The 21,440-nt window shown below is 29.8% G+C and overlaps 1 protein-coding gene across 2 annotated transcripts in view; it reads left to right on the forward strand.

Annotated features, from left to right (window-relative positions):
* Positions 1-21,440, forward strand: part of LOC112595250 (vesicular glutamate transporter 1-like) — a 79,138-nt gene that overhangs the window by 46,326 nt on the left and 11,372 nt on the right. For both annotated transcript variants that reach the window (XM_025340386.1, XM_025340387.1), the window contains 3 exons: positions 16,993-17,061; positions 17,229-17,392; positions 18,019-18,089. In XM_025340386.1, the coding sequence (XP_025196171.1) occupies positions 16,993-17,061; positions 17,229-17,392; positions 18,019-18,089 (304 nt within the window). The remainder of the gene's footprint in view (positions 1-16,992; positions 17,062-17,228; positions 17,393-18,018; positions 18,090-21,440) is intronic.

Below are 21,440 nucleotides of genomic sequence, written 5' to 3' on the forward strand. Positions count from 1 at the left end.
TTGTATGATTTATCTTTTTACGTAAGAGCTTTTATTATTAATCAATATAATATCAACAAGTCTAGAAAGGTTAAAACCTATAATATAAATATTAAAATATTTAATTTAAGGTCAAGAGAATAAAACCGCGAATGCATGCAAAAATGCATTTTATTTTTACATCGAAATTATTAATCGCATTCACTTTTCTTGAAATTGAGATTTCATGTCCGGCAAAATAAATGACACGTGCTTGGTATATTATATTGTTCAGCGGACATCTGTAAAGTCAATCATTCAGCATTGTCAGCCAACAACAATATTTGTGTTTTTATTAAACCGTTTGCTACGCGGTGTGCTTCGTATTTTTTATTTATATATATGTATACTTATTTTTGAGTACACATCGCGTGCATAAAAGAAAAACCGATTTCGACAAAACGCGGCGATTTCGAAATAAAGAATGAAAAATAGTATTTTCCGTCCGTGCGTGGCTTAAGTGGCTTATTTCTGAAAAAGAAACGTGATCGCGATGCGCCAGCGAGGATGAAGGCGCGGCAGTATATACTTTTTTTTTCTTCCTCACCCTCTCACGTCACCGCATTCGTTGGTCTAATTCAATATTTTCTTTATTTCCCTGCGTCGCCACCGCCACTACCACTTTATACAAATAAAAACAAAATCGTTTGATAAACAATCGAATGAAACCAGTCTTGCAGTAAATATATTCTTGTCTGTCTTCCGCAGTTCCGCGCAGTCAGATAGGCCGCATTTACATTTTTTACGCAAGCGGTGATAAAGCTATACTTTTTTCGATAGTTATGTGTGTATATTTGTGTGCGCATAAACAAATCGATGAGAGGCGTAAGAAAAAAATAATTTATACTAATGAATTAAAAGTCGTCTTAAAAATATTTTTTGTCTGAAACTCGGAAAAACAAAAACACATATTGTGTACACTTAAAGAGCAATATGTATGGAACATAATTACTATGAACATAATAATAATTTGACATTTGCTATATTTCTCTTATATATATTTATATAGTGTTGTATTTTAACTGTATAACAGGTTATGTTACACAGTTATATCTGAGAGCTGTTTAACTATGGTCAATCTGATATGTCCACATTTTGTATTTTATTTTTTTTTTAATTATATATTTTTACTTTATGTTTTATTTTATATCTACTTAATGGAGAGTTTCTTTCTTTCTATTTATTTTAATTTTATGAAATTATAATTAATTATTATTGTTAACTCTCACTCCATCACAAGCTTAGGCTTAAAGAAGTAGATATATTAATAATAATAATAATGAAAAAAGGGACAAGGTATAAATTCAAATGTTGTAATTTGTAACCTTACTTTTTAATTAACTCTCGTACTTTGCTTCACATGCATTTTATATATATATTATCAATACACTGACCAAGCTACCACACCACATTACATGTATCTGTATATTTACTGGTTTTTAGCGGATAAGGTTTTTTTCTATCATTAAAAATATGTAGGTAGTTATTTAGTTGTGAACAATCGTCTCAATTTTCTATCAATGCATACAATTTTTGTTATTATTATTTATGTCGTATAAATTTTCAATCGAAAAAAAAACGTAATATCTGAATAATAAATATTTAGCAAACTTACTATCAAATTTCAAAAACGGATATATAACAAATTGATCAACAAGAAACAATAATAATTATAATCCACAATAAATTTTGTCGGGAAGACATAATGGTCACTCTTGGATCACTGCAGGCACCCTTGCTTACGAGACGTTTGTAAGAGGGAACTATATTAAATTCTACTAAAAAATCGACCCCCCCAACCTCACTACCACTTTGACCAATACGAATGATACGCATTATTATTACGTATACCATGTCTTGCCGTAATGGTCGGAGTAGGACGCGATTTCTAATCGATAAACGACTATTATATATATATATATATACCCATACACGAACGTATTATTATAATATATATGTATGATTATACGTGTGCGCCTGCAGTCCTTACGCCGCCGCCGCTGCTACTACGTAACGTAAGGAACGACCGGAATTAATCACGCTAATGGGTCCGACGTCATTATATACATATACGCGAATGTGGGACCCTCATCGCAGCCGATGAGTCGGAAAACAATTCCTCGTCACGATGACAATAAAACGGTATGTAGAAGGGTTGTTTCCCGTGGACCTGCTGCTGATGCTGCTATGACGGCGGCGGCGAGGGGGAGGGGGTCGTTGACAATGGTCCACGTGACGTAAAAGTCAAGACTTCGATTCGGTTTCGAAAGAGTCGACTATAATAAATATATATATATATGTCTGTGTGGGGGTGTGTTAGTGCGCGTAAGTCTGTGTGTACACTGAGACAAGCATACTGCTTAATAGGAGTGAAAAATATTTGAATCGTGGTGTCGCATATCGCACGCTGTCGAGAGGGTTGTATTTGTATATGGAGTGCGGTTTTTGTTCTAATACCGTGTGCCCGCTTCAACATTTGTAGGTACAAAATACAATATATATGTATATTGTATATATTATCCAAAGTTTCGTATTACATATTTTTGGTTTTTGGATAGGTATATTAAGTTTCTTGCTAATTAGAGCAATTTTACGCATTATATAGTATTTAAGTAATTTTTTTTAAGTATACCACAATAAAAAAAAACAAAACATTTTTATCAAAATTAAAACATTAAATTTCACCAAACAAAATGTATTTCCACAAAATTTTCACAATTTTTAAATGTAAATCAACTTTTTCGATATGGTTTAAAGATATTCGTATGATAGTTATTTTTTATTTATAAATAAGCGTAGCAAATAAATTCAATTCGTGTACCTGAACTTGTCCGCTATACCTATTATATATTTAAGTTTTATTTCCTATTCTCGACGACGGTTCACTCCGCACGAGGCATTTTACAAAGCAAAACTAAAAACAAATGTATTTATTATCTCGCAAAACGAGCAGGTCCGCGCAAAGAAAAATAAGATAATTTAAAATGTATAATATGTTAATTAAATCCGGTCGGAGAACAAAATGTCTTGTGAAGTAATTAACTGAGACGATATATCAAACGGATTTAAATGGAAATGAGAAAAGAACGTGGATAACGACTTTTATATATTATTATTATCTCTTAGAAAACGCGCATACATATATCTATATAATATTATAACGTCACGCGATTGGAGGTGTAGGGTCGGCTATTGCGGCAAGTGAAGGGGGGGTAAGTTGGATGCAGAAGCACGAGAAAGTTTTCGCGGATAAATGAGCTGAAATACTACGAAATCAATTATCATCCGCCTCGGTCCCGGGGGAAATCATTGACATACATAATCTTTCGGTGACGAAAAAAGAAGGAAAAAAGGAGCAGAAGGGCATTATTATTACCCTACGCTTGTAATCCCCAAACATTGAAAAGACCGAGCACTGAGCGTCTTGTCAACGCATCGGCACAACAAATAGGATTTCGCACGCGGTAAAAACTCGGCCTGCGCGATCTCGTCATCGTTCGTTCGTACGTTCACATATACATTTATTTTATTTTTATTTTTTTTTTTGCTCTATCAAACATGTTCAAAGAAAAATCTCTTTGAAACGTATTTATATCATACCTATTATACCTATACGTTTTACACGCGTTTGTACCGTAGTAATTTTGCTGGCGACTTAGTCCGTATTGAAGTCGCCCTCGTACGACGTCGAGAGAAAATATAATTTGTATAAATATAGGCGCACAATAATAGTATTACGTAATATTTGTTAAGCTCGGTGCGCGATGGAGTTTTTCTTGGTATAATATCATTTTCAAACTTCCGAGATTACGACGATGAGATATATTATCGTGCAAAAGGGTGGATCGTATTTTACGAACGATAATAATCTCCTGTATTAAGTCGTTCAACCAGCGCAGCATTAAAAAAAGTTTTTCATCGAATAAACATAAAACAATAGCGTTACTAAGACTTCTATCTTCGGGTTGTGCAGTAACGATTTCATTTCAATACACAGAAACGAACACGACTGGTCTCGTGCGTCGCAGAAAACGCTCGCCGTCTGTCAGCCGTTATTATAGCCATTAAATTATATGTATATATTTTAAGTTTTGTTGTTTTATTTATTTTTTCTATCACATTGCAACCGTTTTAATTCAATTGCCATGGTAATTTGTCCGTTTATATAGGTATTAACTGTACATTAGGTTTGGATTAAGGGAGATAGGTATAACCGAAAAATTGTTAAAAATCTCTTGTTCTAATAGTTAATATGAATTATTTTTCGTACATTTGTCAAGTTAGTAACTGATAACTTGATTATTATAGAAAAATTCGCTGTCCAATAAAATAGTTCTAGTATGTGAAAATCTACTTGTATTTTGTACAACCAAATAACACTTTATTAGACGTAAAAATATATATTTTTATTTCGTTTGATTTTATCACAATACACAAATATTACCATAAGATAGTTTCTTAGTTATTCGTTGTATTAATTATAAAACAGTTTTAACTAAATGAGCTTAGGGTATAAATGTTTTGATTAAATAATACATTTTAGTGTTTTAGTAACTATTATTGATAAATGTTATCGGTAAGTTTATTTTTGTCTAAACAAATATTTAAAACGATTTAAATTTTTGATAAATTGTGAACGTAAAATCTTTATAAATAGGATTGAAAAAAATTGTCCTATACATTGTATATATTAACTAATGTATAGATACATTTTATAAAGACTGTGTGCGTGTTATTGAGAAAATAAATATCACCGTGTGTCTGAAAATCTCTCTCCTGAAAAGTGAAAAAAGTGTGATAGCACTTTTTTATTTTTCGTCCATCACGTAGTCTATAAAAAAATAGCTATTCTCTTATGTTTTACGGTTTAAATTGTTCGTTTGACATTGCGCTTATTTCTTTCTATCCATCTTCATCTGTAAAATATATTAATCTTAATTTATACTACATTGTAGTTTTCATCAAAACGTATAGGGTACTCAGATTTTCAAAACAAAAATACAGGACAAAATATATTGACAAATTCTTATACATCAGTCGCCAATAAACAAATACTCATATATATAAACTGACCCCCTCCCTCAGAACAATAGTGCATACTAAAAACAGGTATACATATATATAATGTATATATATGTCTTGCGGAATCGTGATTTTACAACGGATAACGCGCGCTCCGAAGAGCTAATCAAATAATGGAAAAACGGCCGGAACCGGACGAGCGGGATGAACTACGTCTTAGCGGATGTGATTTCGAAAGAATGAGACGCCTGCAAGCATTGCACACATACACTTGCAATTTATACATATATACAAACCGACGGGCGACTGACAATGGACGACGACAGTCCTTATAGCCGCGGTCGTGGAGGGGTGAATAAAAACCACGCAAAGCCTCCATGGGAACCGGCCTGTGCATGACTGTGTATACATAGACTTCATAAAAGGATTTGTACTTCCACGTCCACCCACCGTCATAGTGCGGCGCACTCACACTTGTGCGCGACGATTTTTAGTGATGCTTGTATGTGTTGTGTGTACAAGCGCTTTTGTACCGATTTTGTATCCGCAGCGAGTACGCGCGTAGTGCGCCACTACGGCGGTCTTTAACAGTTAGAGATTTTTGTATAGAAAAGCGTTAAAATAGTTACGAGCTCTAAAGTCTATTTACTTATCTAATGACTAATATAGTGCATAAGTATTGTAGCAATCCGAAATCAGAGACACGCACATATAATGAATACACACAATCGTCTTATTCAGTCATCGGAGTTGTTGGAAGTGAGTTTGCGAATGGGGTGCTCAAATATCGTAAATATTTCTGAAAATAATTGAAATTTTTCTCCACGATCACAATTGTGTATTGTAGTATTATTGTACTCAGTATTAACTATAGTATTTTAGTGGTATTACGTACTACGACAAGTACCTAGTTAATGAAATATGACAGTAAATACCTTTATGGAGTTTTCAATTATACATAATATTATATAATCGTTCTCTATTTTCGAACACTTACTTCAAATACTTCACTTAACTCTATAAATCGCTATAGTACCGTCGTTTTCCACCACCTAAATTTAATATGATGTATATATATCTGTATAAACCTTTTCAACTAATGTACGTGCTGACCGTATTGGTATCACCAACAAAGTGATTGTAAAGGTAAATCTACGAGGCATCAAGTGTACTATCAACTAACGATATATACAATAAGTTCAAGTTTGTTGTATACATATAAATATCCGTGTAAATATCTACGGTTTTAGTGGTGATCGAAAAGTTTCTTCACATTATAAATACGCATATATTATAGGTTACCACGCACAACACTAAAACACTATATATATTTGTATACACTGTTATTATACGTATATTTAGGGACCCGAAACCAATATAAACCGCACACAGTCGTCGTTGTGTGTATAGCGCGCGGCTTCCTTTTGTGCCGTTTTAATATTCGGCAACATTCCCTGAACGGCGGCTGTTCGCTCGCTCAGTCAATAGACTCGGCAAAGATTTAATAAACTTCACCGCGCGCCGTACACAGCAAAGGGACACGTCGAGCTTCAATATATAATATACATTATATATATATATAGTACCGTTCAGCAAGTGCACCGCTCCCATCCGGTCTGTTGTGTATAATGATATGTATTGCGGGGCCGCCGCCGCCGTCATCGTTTCGCGTGTATATTTGCCTTTCACAAATTGCCGGGTAAAATTGATATCGTTTGAAGTGCGAGTTTGCCGCCGCGAATACTGCAAGTGGCGGGGCTGTGTTTTGGTGGGTAGCGATGGGAATTGAGTGGGGTGGAGGTTTATCATGTCGTTTTCATTTTTTTCTCCTTCTTTTCGTCGTGATTTATGACGTCCTTCTTAATAAAAACGACGTGTACGTTGATCAGGTATACATAATAATAATATATTCTCATACCTTGCGAAAATTTTGGTCGATAAAACAGATCGACTAGTTCATAGAAGTATAAACGAGGTCTATACATAAATTATGTTACACATAATTTAAAGACATCTGTTTCAAAACACTCTCGTCCTACAAACAAAATTCAAAGTCCGAGCGATTTTACTATATTTCAAAACTCTTTCCGCAGTTAGAAATTTGAGTCGTATTACCGTATTCACTTTAATTTCCTCTATGTCTTTAAATCGCACATTTTAAACGCAGATTTCAATCTCAGAAAAAGAAAAAAATCACATAGTGCCAGATTAGAAAATAGTAAGGGTACGTGCACACAGAAATCTTTTGTCAATTAAAAATTCACGAATCTGTAAATAAACTACAATCGTGAATGAAATTTGACAGTAAAATTTCTCATTATATGTAAATTTTCTGTTAGAATCATAGGACAAGAGCTAACCAAGTTTCCGCCTCATTTACCATCTCACTGACATCATTTCACGCTTTTTTACAAGTTTTTACCATAACATCATGGTTTTTAAATGTCAATAATCTTTCAGAACATGGATCATCTCCAATCGAAAACGGCACATTTTTAAAACGCTTAAACCAGTCGAAAGTTTTTGAATGACTTAAATAATCATACTCAAAATCGGTTTTAATCTTTTAGTACGTTCCCGTTGCAATTTTTCCCAATTCCAAACAAAACTTGACGCTCTTCATGAATTTGAGACACATCGAAACGTACTGACATAATTTAACCATGTGTAATACTAAACCAAAATGAGATTTGAGTTTCGGGAATCGTTAAATACTGTCAATTCAATTTTATTAAATATTTACTAATACTCTGGGAATAATGTATATGATTTTAGTTTTAAATTACATCATGTCTAGATTAACCGTTATAACGTTAAATGTTGTAATAAATTTTATTCTGTGAATTTTTTTGAACAGACCTCTTATTATTACGATTGAACTCCGCAGTTCACGAACTATTTCTCTGGTAATATACCAGCTATATCTATCAGTATTCGGTGTTAATAACTAAATATTTTTTAATAGTTAACCTCCAAACGATGGAATTTTACATACCAACCTATATAAAAATAGTTGATCGATTAGATGAAAAAATATGTATTACATAATTATTTATACTTAGTGATGTGAAAAATGTATAATATTAGTTAAACGGCGATATTATCGGCGCAAATAGTCTACTTATATATTAATAAGGGTTTATTAGTGCAAAGTGTATGAGCCACTTCCACAATCACAACAAATGTCACCGTTATCATTTTATGTGCATTGTCGTAAATCAAAATCAATATATTAATTTGTTTTAATTAATTGTTAAACTGGCAACAACCGTTATTCTTAGATGCACTTGGCTGTAGTAGATATACGACTCGAGGTGCTAACTATAGGATTCACGGTACTAAGCACTCTTATGGGACCCCTCGTTATTTGCAACCATGCAGACGTTGAAGTATAATTTTTTTTTTGTACGCATAATATCGGTAATCATGTAGATATATAGTGTAAGAACAGTACTCAAATAGTTTTTGTAACTTATGACATCCCATTTCACTTAATTTATATTTTTATGATATTATCATATTCAGTATTCACTTTATTAATTAAATAGATTTTTGTAATGATTATTAATAAATGTACAAACAATTTAACTTTAAAATGCGCAGATTTACTCCAACTCATATTTTAATGATATAATAAAATAATAGATGTTTTTTTTTATATTTCGACACAATATTTTATCATTAAAACGTCGACGATGAATTATAATCACATTGTCGGAATCAGCCCGTCGATATGAATTACCTATAACACGAGGGTTCCCCGTACTATACTAATTGTGTTAGAAATTTCAAAACTTATACATACACAATGTATATAGTATAAACAAGAAGATCCATTTAAGTGTCCATACTCGTTATTTAAAATAGTTTAACTTTTTTTAAATATTTTTTTTCTGCATAATTTGACGACATTTCAAAATAACATTTTTGATAATAATGATATTCATACAATTTATTTTCATTATCTTTTTTTTTTAGTTTCAACATATCTTTTCCGTTTTATTGAAACGTGAATATTTTGCTATAATGAGCATTATTTTTGTTCAAAAAAATATTTTTATTTAATAGAAATGTTTTTAATGACTTTAAATCGTGTAAGAATAAAAATATATTTTCAAAAATCGTTTGTAGCTTTTGAAACGATAATGAGCATCTTATGTTAAATGGATTATCTGGAAACTATACATATAATATATAAGACGAAATTTCCAACGATGAAATACAATATATTATATAATATACGACCGTAGTGTATAAAATATTGATCGATGAAGTAATCATAATAATATATCGAAAATCCATTGCCGGCGCACACAATAGGCAATGCGTGTACGGCGAGGGATATTTGAAGATTTAACAAACAAAACTGCCTTCACTGCAGCACATAATATTTTGTATACCGTGCCCAACGATCCTCTTAATCCTATATATACTTTCTGCAGTGATATAAAATATTATACAACAAGATCTTTTTTCACGGCGAGTAGGCTATATAAGTATATAATAATATAGTATAATACACTGATGGCGTGTTTTTCCGCTCGCATTGTGTGTATACAATATAATATAATAGCGCGTTATTGTACTCTTGGTGTGTGTACATAACATCGATGGACCATTTTATTTAACATTATTATTATTATTATTATTATTTTAATTGCTATCGTTCTTTATAGCCATGATGGTTCAAAACTCATATTTTCTATTAAAAAATATAATGAAATACATAACATGCATTTATAATAAATAATACAATATTATTATTATATTTTATTCACTACAAACTTATGAGTGATAAACGAGCGTCATAGTTATTTTAAAACAATATGATAAGTTTGTATTATTAATTTTTTAACGTTTCATGAAAATTATAAAAAATATATGATAAACAAATAAAATACTATATAATAGTCTACAATCATTATTATTCTTATATTCGTAGACCATCGAAAAAAGAAATAGATGTTTAAGAAACGTCAATAAGTAGAGCTATTATTATATTATTAACGGAGGTAAACAAGTTAAGAGAACATATGATCGTAAAATCTAAGTCAGAAGTGAAATAATAAATTTAATGTTAATATTTCTTTTATAATCTGTAATATTAATTAATCAAGGAGCATAGGTAACAAAAATTATACCATTATTATTGCTGATTTTAGAATTTCTATGCATTAGAATACTTTTTTTTCCAACAGTTAAAAATATATATTTCTATGAACAGTTATGTATATGATTCAGTTCATAAATTATTTATTTTGTATATAATATTTTTATCAAAAGTCATATATTTGTATACTTATAAGGTTTTTAAATAATTGTTTGAAAAAAATAATGTAAAATCGTATTTATCTGAGATAATTATTTAATTTATCGTAAATATACTATTTATAAACTGATATAGTCGGTTATACCTATGGAACAAAACAATTTTATTTAAAGTGGAGTGTGAACGCGTGTTTGTCATGTACATCGATACAAAATTGTTTATTTGTGCATGACATTTAATGTAGGTAACATTTACATACAAATTTCGAAGAATGCCAAAATTCAAAGTAACTGTTCAATAATGACAATTTTTTGAATAAATTTTCAACAAAATCTTACAACTGATGATAAAATACTTAATTAGTATTATTACCTAGTGATAATTTTTTTTGATAGTTTTTATTGTATATTTTAAATTCTAGTCCTTATATTATTATTATTATTATTATTATTATTATTATAGTTAGTAAATATTAGATTATTTTTTATCAAAACCGTAAAAAACAAAAATTGTTACGACATTTTTAATTTTAACTTAATTGATTATTTTAAATCAATTGAAAAATCTATGCTATTTCAATATTAAATTTCACTGATTAAGATTAAAAAAAAAATGACTTTTAATTACCTAGTTTTTACCCACGCCTTTGATTATTATATGTACACAAAACACACGCCATTGTATTAATTATTATTTATTATTATACTGCGTATATCCATAATAATTATATCGTAACTGTTGATGATTTTCGACCGAATGCACGTAATAATATTATTGTTAATAAATATTAAAAACGTAGGCACAAATTACTCATAAAAATAATATTATATATTGCGCGTGCATAATATAATATCAATCTTCGTTGTACCTACAGTGATGTACTACATCGAGTTTAATAGTAATAATATAATAATATACTACTCGTATATTATACTATGCAGTGTATTATCGTCGTTAAACTTCGAACGTTTTGCGCTAATTCTCAGACGAGACTCGATATTATATTGTATCGGATATCAAATCACGAGTGGCTCGCGTGGCAGGTACTCGAAAGGTAATAAAGAAGCAGTCAGCGTAAGGGGATATTCGCCCTCGTACAATATAATATATATATATATATATATACACGCACTTTTAGAGATTTTTATACAAATATATGTATGTGTGTGTGTAAGTGTGTATATCGTACCCTCCGCAGAGTGTAGAAATTCCCGAGGGTGATTTAGTCGGCCGCCGGGGACAGACGCGTGCTGAAGCCGGACGCCACATAGATTGTTAGTGGTTATTATTATTTTTATTATATTATTTTTTTTTTTTCACTCGAAACCTGCGACAAGATGACGCGATGAATTTTTCATGTCTGCACATTTTAGCCGTCCGCTTTGTCGTTATTTTCGGCAGTAACACAATATAATACGCTGTATACGACGCAATACAATCAGTAACACGACCTATAACTATACCTACGTCTAATAAATTTTATATTATTATACTGTCGTGCCGACTTGTTTACGAGATCGCCATCGAATTATTTTTGAACGTCTGATTTTACGAGTTTCTCTTATAACGAACGTATAATATTGTGATGAATGTCGAACGTGATAGATATTACATGTTATGCGGAATACTCACGGTGCGAGTCTTTAAGAAATCTCCTAGATATTCTCAATAGGTTGATAATCATGGACAATCGTCAAATAGAGTTCTACAGTTATTTTAAAGCAACTATTGTTTTTATGTAATGGATTAATTTATTACAGAAACCTCTGTAGACATGTACCGAGCGTCGTAGGTGGATTTACGTTTTTACCGTTATGGTACAACCCACAAAAATCATCACGATAACATTAAAACTTTGGAACCAAGTATTTAATGAAATACCATATGATTTTAGACATACCTATTTATAATACTGAGAATGGTAGGTACTTGTGTGATGAACAATCTACGGGATAAAAACTTAAGTGATTAGGTAACTACACAGATTTTCTTTTGGTGAAATTTCATCGTTAGACTGAGTATATTTACATAGAATAAGCTATTTTTTTTCAAGTATAAAATATGTATGGATGTGAGTTTCAATTTTTCTAAAAAAATACAGTTAATAACAATCACACGTGTCATAGTGCGTGTGCGCGTCTATATGGAACAATGTGTTTTTCTCTAATGAGGCTTTCAGTTCTCAGGGACCCGCGGTCAGGTTAGTCGACTCGCTTCGTACACTGTCATTGGTAGATTTGGAAAGGCCGAAAGGGTGGGTGTATTGGTGGTAGATTATGTTAAGGACGTGTGGAAGCGTCCCAGAAGAGTGGCACGTTCGCGTATTATACACGTAGGTATATAGAGGTTTGTTTATAAAAGCCATTTACGCGTCAGACGTCGTCGCGCTATCGAGGTGATATATTCGTTGTAATAAACACATCGCCGTCGAGGGCTGACATATGGATCGCGCGGGGTCGGCAGGCTGCAGTTTTCGCTCCATCCAGAACGTCTCGACTATAACCATGGTATATATATGTGTGTGTGTGTGTGTGTGTGTGTGTGTGTGTGTGTGGGATAACAAAGAGAAATCGGCGACAAGTCGGGGGATTAATAGAGTAGTGTGTGACAGACGTCGTCGGCTATTTCTTTTTCTGAAACGGCGGTGACCACGGTGACCGCGGGCGTGAGTTTTTGTTTTGCTTTCTGCTGGCGAATCGGACCACGTACGCGATTTATTATATTTATAAGTCTGAAGTCGGTCCGGTCGTCATCAATCAAACTGTCGTTATCGCGAACGACTTTGGACAAGGCCGAGAGGGAACAGTATGCTGCTGCAGATTTGTGTCCCTTCCGGCCGCGGGATTGAATTTCGATTATAGACGATGACGACAATGGTTTATATATAGTTACCTCGTTTATATAATATAACGTTGCACTCTACACTCGGCCTGTAGAATCTTTCATGCGGCAACGTGTTATCGATATTAAAAGTCATCATGATTTTTCCCTCCCTTTTATGTCGTAAAAAAAATCATGGACTATTGGATGTGGTACACAAATTAAACTCATATTTAGTCGAAAATGTATTATTTTCTTTTATTAGGTAAAATAAAAGTTAGAACTATAGATCAAATTTAAAAAAAATTAATTTTACTTTACGTTATATATATAATTCAAGCGTGATACAACTTTTTTAATATACGTTGTTTTTTTTCATCATAAAGAATTAAAGACAGGCATTAGCTATGTTAAATTTGTATTAAAACTTTGGAAATATAGACTTTTCTTGCGGATAGTGTACTGAGGGTGAATTTTCCAATATTTAGAGAGGTATCAAAATTATTTTATATATTTGTTTGTCAACATAAACACCCGCGTATGCTCAAAGATATTACATCATATTTAAAAATGTTCGTACACTTGTAAGTTATGATAACATAATAAATACAATTTATATTTAAAAAATACTTTAATTGAATACAACACAAATTATAATAAAAAGAAAATGTCAAAGTATCATATGGATACAAAGAGAGAGATAAATTTAAATAGGTATAATCAACAGGCTGAAATAACAGGCATTTCATACCGAATAGATCAACGTTGTTTGATTTGTTACATTCTTCTGAGATACGAGCTATTATGACCATAATATAAAGTATGGTGGATTTTTATTGCAAATGTATGGGCAAGAACGAGACAAGTATTGAGGGACATAAAAATGTATTGGCCGCATTGACTCAAGCCAAGACATCATTTCATAGTCAAGTCTGTGACTATAGAGCCTTAAATTTTATACTTTTATCTGTGGGTTTTTATACCATCCGTAAGACACCTCTAAATCGGTGTATTTAGAACAAGAAATTATGATGTCCGTAGACACGTTTCGTCACTGCGACAATACATGATTATTAAGCAGAATGCGATATTGATGACCATTTAATCGTGAATTTATCCTACACAGCACTTAAAACTATCTACAGTAGCGTAACCCTCGAATTGATTTTCTCGTAGAAAATCTGTACGAAACGATTTAACATTCTATACTAAGTACCTAATAATAAACTATTACAACCTTAGAGGCTTTGAAAATATTCAATTCTTGCACGCGTCACACCACACTCTGATCGTCATATTAATATTTTATGCGTCTGAAGAGTGTACACGGTTGAGAGTTAAACGCGTTTGTGCGCTATAGTGCAGTGAGGAGAAACTGCAGTGAAAAAAGTTTCCCGACAAAGAACGCCAAGCATAAGAATGCAAGTACGCGCGTTTATATTACACGATAATAATAGTATACACATATATATATATTTATTATATAATGTAAGTCGGTTTGGCGTTCGCGGAAATTAATTGAATTGCCGTTTACCATTGTGCAGCCGCCGACGCGCCCCATTCGGTTTTAATCACTCGTGGTGCGAATACACGGGGGACGCGATTCCGTAACGACGGCGTCGGCGACGTTCGTGTCTGGTCCCGACGTCGAGTGGCCTCTCTTCTCTTACTCTTCCTCTATCTTTCCGTCGGTGGAATAGCCCGTCTTGTAGGTATGTGCAATATGATCGTGACACCTATTGTAACCGAATCACACGTGCATTCCGTGTAACTGTGTACATAACGATTATTTTGAAAATTGTTATTGTTTATGAAAGTAAATAGGTACTCAAAATAATATATTCTTTTAGATGATAATAGCGATAATTAGAAGCCGTTATATATTTTTTTATATTTTTTACTTTTATTTCAGCATACATTTTTAACAATTTATTCTAAGACAATATTTTTCTTTTCGAGGAGCTTTATCAAATCCATGAAAACAGAAGAGTAAAATATAGAAAACTATAAAAAGTAAAATTATAAATCAAACGAATAATAGGTACACTGCAATTTCAAAACCATAGAAATATCTACACGGCATAGTACCATCCATGAATTCTCCTTCTACAAAACAAATTTATTAATCCGGAATAATAATTTTCTGTAAAATATTTCTACGTTTTAGTTCCTATATAATTTTTCCTAATTAATATTTTCCTTAATTTTAAATTTCTGAGAATTGTTTTCATCTAAAATGCTTTCCTGAAATTAACATTTCTCAATTTAATTATTCTGTGATTTATTTTCTAGATAATATTATTTATTTCCATCATAAAAGCATTCCTGATAAACATTTTTGGAATATGTACAAAAATCAAATTATAATAAGTTAGGTATATGACTTACAAGTATTTATTTTAAGTGTTAATAAGAAATAGAATGGTACAAAGGTAGAAATATTAGCTCTTACTCAGCACATTTATATAATATGTATTAAATACTTTTAAATTATGAATGGTAATTAACTATACTCGTTTGAAATTCAAAGTTCATTTATTAGTGGATTAATTTCAAGTACAGCTGTTCTAATCATATTGATTGGATTCATAGGATACACATTTTTATTCACAAAAACGCGGCCACTAGCGATAAATTTAGTCTTTTTTTTTAATTTACATTATGTTTTCAATTTTTTAAATGACGGTAAATATTTTCAATTTAATATTCTGACCAGAATATTACATTTATTTTCTTTTTTTTTTTTGAGAAATTGTATAATATGATATATACGAGTATATAAAAACTGAATTTCAAATAAATCGTTATATAATTAATAAACTAATTAAACCTATATTAAATTTAATATGAATATAACAAAAATTTCAAAAATATTTTATACTTTGGAATATGAAACTATAAATGTATGTATTTAATAGAAATCACAAAAATTATATACGAATATAACACTGTGTTTTTTAATATATGCATATAGTTGAAAGCTTTTTAAAAAAGAATTGTAATTTTTTTATAAATGTTGTTTTTTAATTATTTTAAAATATCTAAAAAAAAAAAAATATTGCCAATCCATTAAACTTTTCAATAATATAATTATATACCTTTTAAAAAATCACAATGTACGTTAATATCATAAAATTATCTATATAGAAGTATATGCGTATGTGTATTCATATACAAACCTCAAATGTAAATTATTAAGTAAGTTGTTTATTTTCTTAGGTGATTTCGTAAAGTGATGTTGGATAAATTAAAATTTTATTTTTGTTGTCTTTTTAGGCATTTATTTTTTTATTTTAAATTCATTATATTATACTATTTATGTATTATTGTAGTTTATCATGTTTTAATTATTCAACAGAAAAAAAAATATTATTCATGTGATAATTTAATAGTTATATTATTGTATAGGAAAAAAAAATATTTATACATAACTAGGGGGCTCTGCTCCTGTTTGTTTTACTCGTCATTTAATCAATGCTAACTATCCTGAGGGCTTCGTACCGTTGCCCAAGTCCTTTGTAAATTTAATATCTGTTTTTAAAATAATACAACCTATGGATGATAAAATATGAAATTAGTTTTGAATAATAGAGAATATTAAGTAGTTAATTAACAAAAATTATAATTTATTTATTTTTTAGTTGCAATGAAAATTATATAAAGTGAATGATAAAATATACAAAAAAATGTATAGAATAGAGAAAATTAGTCATATTTAAAAAAATAATCATACAATTAAATTGTATAACATTAAACAGAATGATTGTCTGTAAACGGATTTAATCAAAAGTTTATCAAAACGCACCACCTTATTATATTACAGACAAAGTGATTGATTTTTATTTTTTATTTTATTTTTTCAGCCCAAATCAACAACAATACGATGAGTTCGAATTCGCAAACAAATCACATTTAGAAAAGTCTTCCATTCCGTAAATACCAATTACCAATTTATGTATTTTATTATTGTCGTTATAATAATTATTATTATCATCATTGTTACATTATACTTTTGGTAGAACTTTTATAATAATAATATAAATAACAATTTCGTATTTCTTATAATTAACATGTTAGTTGAAAAATTATTCGTTTTCAGCTACACTGAAGATTATTCGGGTAGTGGTGAATTCGGTCTACAAAGTCCTACCGAGTCATTGTCTTCGCCCGTTCGTCCACCACTCAGACACATCGATAAATACATTAAGCCGGAAATACCGAATCTCAGCAAACGATATACAATAGCTATACTAACATGCGTCGGTAAATATTATGTTTTTCACATAACATTTTTAACGATATTGATGACATATGATAGTGATTTACAATATACCATTATCAATTAAACTGCTTGTATATTATAATAACTAGAGATAGGATATTGATGACCTACAAAATAAAAGTATATTCCCTCTCCCCAATAAAAATAATACATAAATTAATATAAAACTTTAAGAATGTATTGTAAAATCTCAAATTATTTAAACGTGCCTACCTATCATTAGTTGACAACATATTTTAAAATTAAATTATAAAATTACTTTTATTAATATATATATATATATATATATATTAATATATGTTTATATCATTAATAAGTAATTTAAAATTTGATTTTAATTTGGATATTAAATAACAAAAAATGAGTTAAAACTTAAAACATAAAATAAATTTGAATTTAAGATAAGAAATATATATTTTTAGGTTCAAAATATGTGTAAAGAAATATAATAGAATACGAAAAATTCAAAATTCAAGTTATTCTTAATTACACAATTATGACAAACATTTGTATGCAGTTTAGTTAGCACCGTAAAATGCTTAAAGAAAAACAATTGCAAAGTCGTCAAAATCCTATATCTAATTACAAAAAACTTTTTTTTTAAAAGGTTTCATGATTTCATTTGGGATGCGGTGCAATATGTCAATGGCCAAACTGAAATTTAACATAGGATCAGATGTAAGTAAAACACTTATCACTATCACTAAATATAAACGCAGTTTATCTTTTTTGAATAAATTATAATCCAAATATTCTAAAATTACAAATAAAACAATTATAATTATACCAATTAACCATTTGGAAAAACACTTGTATAAAAATTACATTCATTTAATTAATTGTAAATGTATCTTTTCATAGTGACTACTTTGTTGGTGATACATAATGTAATACAATAGAACTTTGATTATCCGAACTTATTATGACCGCACCTAGTTCGGATAAGCGAAATTTCATTAAATAATATACTTGTGTACATCTTGATATATTTTATTCATTATTATTATAATCATACATATCACAAAAAAAACTATACAAGTTGTATTATATATTATTATTAAGATTAGAATTTATATGCAATAAAAAATTATAAAATATACATTTGGTTTATTGAAAATGTGTCATTAATATTATACAGGCTAAAAAGTATAAATTAAAAAAAAACTACGTTTTAAAATTAATAAAATATTATTTTTAACTATTCATGCTTTTCAAATATATTACACAAAACAATTACATGACGTTTTAAATTTTCAAAACTAAACGATGTTCTGTTAGATCTTAATGTATTCTTATATAGATACTTTTGAACAGCGTCAATACACACTGTGACACGATAAAAAAACATCTAGTAACGAAATATACCATAAAACAAGCATTTTTCGTATTTTTATAATCATTTTATTCAAAATATACAATAATATGCATTTTTTCAAAAATATGCAAATTAAAAACGCCACAATTTACCTCATCATGTGGTGATTCGTGAACATTGCTGATAAAAGCAATAATCAGAAGTTTCAATACAAATATACTATTGCATCTTAGTTTTAATTATTATTATTGTTAAATTTGAATTACATAGGAATAATATGTAATAATATTTATTTGACATATATTTTAGATATTTTTTTGACAAAATTATCTATTTTAATTTTTTATTTGTAAGAATTTTCATTTTGGTACTATCGTAAAAACATTACGTTTACGTTTATTAAACTTTGTAAATACTCGACACTCGCGATGTGTATAATGATGTGAAGACGATAGAAAATCAAACTACACTAACAAGTAGAGTATGAGGACGTCGTTTAGATAAAACTATTGCATTTCAATAATCTATAAAATATTTATGCACATATTACAGGCTGCATCCTAATTGCTTGCCAAAAAAAAAAAAAAGGAAATGTCTGAGTTCCATGCTAACTCTTAGAAGGGTCTGTCCGAATTGCATGCTACCTCTTAGTTTTATTAGTTAGGTTTATGTCCAAATTGCATACCGTATACCTACAAATTTATTTATCATGCACGATTCACTTATGTGCACAACTTAAACTTTATTTTTGACTTTATTCAAATTTTATTCTATATTTGCAATATTAATATATTTTATTATTATAAATTATCATTTTTTTTATTTTATTATTAAAAACTTATAAAATATTGTAAATCGTCAAAAAAACACCAAATTTTATGATATTATTATTTATTCGAAATGCCATCTAAAAATGTAAAATACATTCACTTGATTACCTACCTTAAATTAAAATCGTTTTACTTAATATTTACAGTGTCATCTTCTTCAATTTGGTAAAATGTTTACTCAGATATAAAAATATTTTAATCTAGAAACTAATCAGTTTCTATTCATGCGTTTTTTTTTTTTTTTTTTTTGTAAAAATAGAAAAATCAAAAATAAAGTTTAAGTTGTACCTAAGTGCATGATAAATAAAGTTAAACTTGTAGGTACACGGCATGCGATTCGGACATACCCCTCTAATAGTTGGCATGCAATTTGGACGCACCGATATTACGTATGTAATGCGTTAATAAAAAATTAAGATAATGATAAAATCGGTACATCAGCCGATCATTTTAATGTTCAGATAATCAAGGTTTTACTGTATATTCAAAAATTAGCTAAAGCTTACAAGTTAAAATTGTTATGAAAAAATATCCATAAAAATCACTGCCTAAATTATACGTGTAGTTCACCTGTATTAACATTAATATTAAATAGGTTTGATAGAAAGATTATTTCATCATTCTGTCCACTATATTACTGCAGATAGAGGAAATACATTTAAATGTAAGCTGTACTCATTTGTCATATCAACTTCTGTGATTTTGAAAAACAAAATGTTTTTATACTTAAAATATTTTAAGACTATATTTTTCACATAAAAATAGTAAAAAAATTTTTATAATCATTTATTCATAGAATCAACGATTAATAACTTTTGCTGAGGCGTGCTTAATATTTGGTAATATTATTATGCGTCAAAATGTTTAGAAAAGTATTCTCTACTGATTATGAGAACAGCTAAACAGGTTTAACAATCGCCTTGGTATAAAAATAGTAAGATTTAAGTTAATATGATAACATAAATTTTAGTCATATCAATAAGACTATAATAGAAAAACTTTTTTATTTCCAACATAGGATAATTATTGGTTTGTAAAATATAAGGCGTTACATAATGTAATAATCACGTTAAAGCCACTATAGTCGTCGTACGTATTATATTGTAACCATAAATAGGAACATTTTTTTTTTCGATAGCTTACAATTTAGTACTTCCATTACATATAAATATATACGAGTAATATTATAATATTATTTAGGATAATTTTTAATTTTTTTTTTATTTATATATAAACAATAGTTTTTACAGAATAAAATATATTTTCAATCTATGAAATTCGTTTAAATAAAAAAATGAACTTAACGTGATTATAAGACTCATGAACAAATTATGATTTATTATATAACTTTTTTAATCGATCAAATTATAATTCGTTAAATAGTTCCCAACAAAAAAGTATCTCGCTATTTAAGTAACTTAGTTAAGTTATGAGTAACTTGACTTGAACTTTTTAACTTGCTCAGTTTTTATTATAATATGGTTTGTAGTTATGCAATTATTTTCGTCGCCGATCGAGTTTTCGGTCGATTATCACCCGAACCGCACCCCCGAGGCCAGCTTTTTCGAGTTTTCACAGTTGCGCCCTCAGTTGCCACACGCTTAATGTACCGTGAATCCGGTTAAAACGCGCTGCACATATAACATTTATATATATATATATATATTATATGTGTATATGTGAACAGTTCCCCTAGGCCGGGATGAAGCTACTGCATCGCTTATGCGTGTCCAACGTCTGATGACGACGGAGGCAAAAGCAATCGCATTTTGTTTGTCCGTTGCCGCCATATAATAATATATATCGCAACCTTTCTCCAAATACCCGCCAAAAACATCCCTTGCCTCTTACACCAGCTTACAAGCTCGCCACAAACTCGCCCTT

This window comes from Melanaphis sacchari, unplaced genomic scaffold (genome assembly GCF_002803265.2).
Source record: "Melanaphis sacchari strain LSU unplaced genomic scaffold, SCAv2.0 Contig261_pilon_pilon, whole genome shotgun sequence".
Lineage (NCBI taxonomy): Eukaryota > Metazoa > Arthropoda > Insecta > Hemiptera > Aphididae > Melanaphis > Melanaphis sacchari.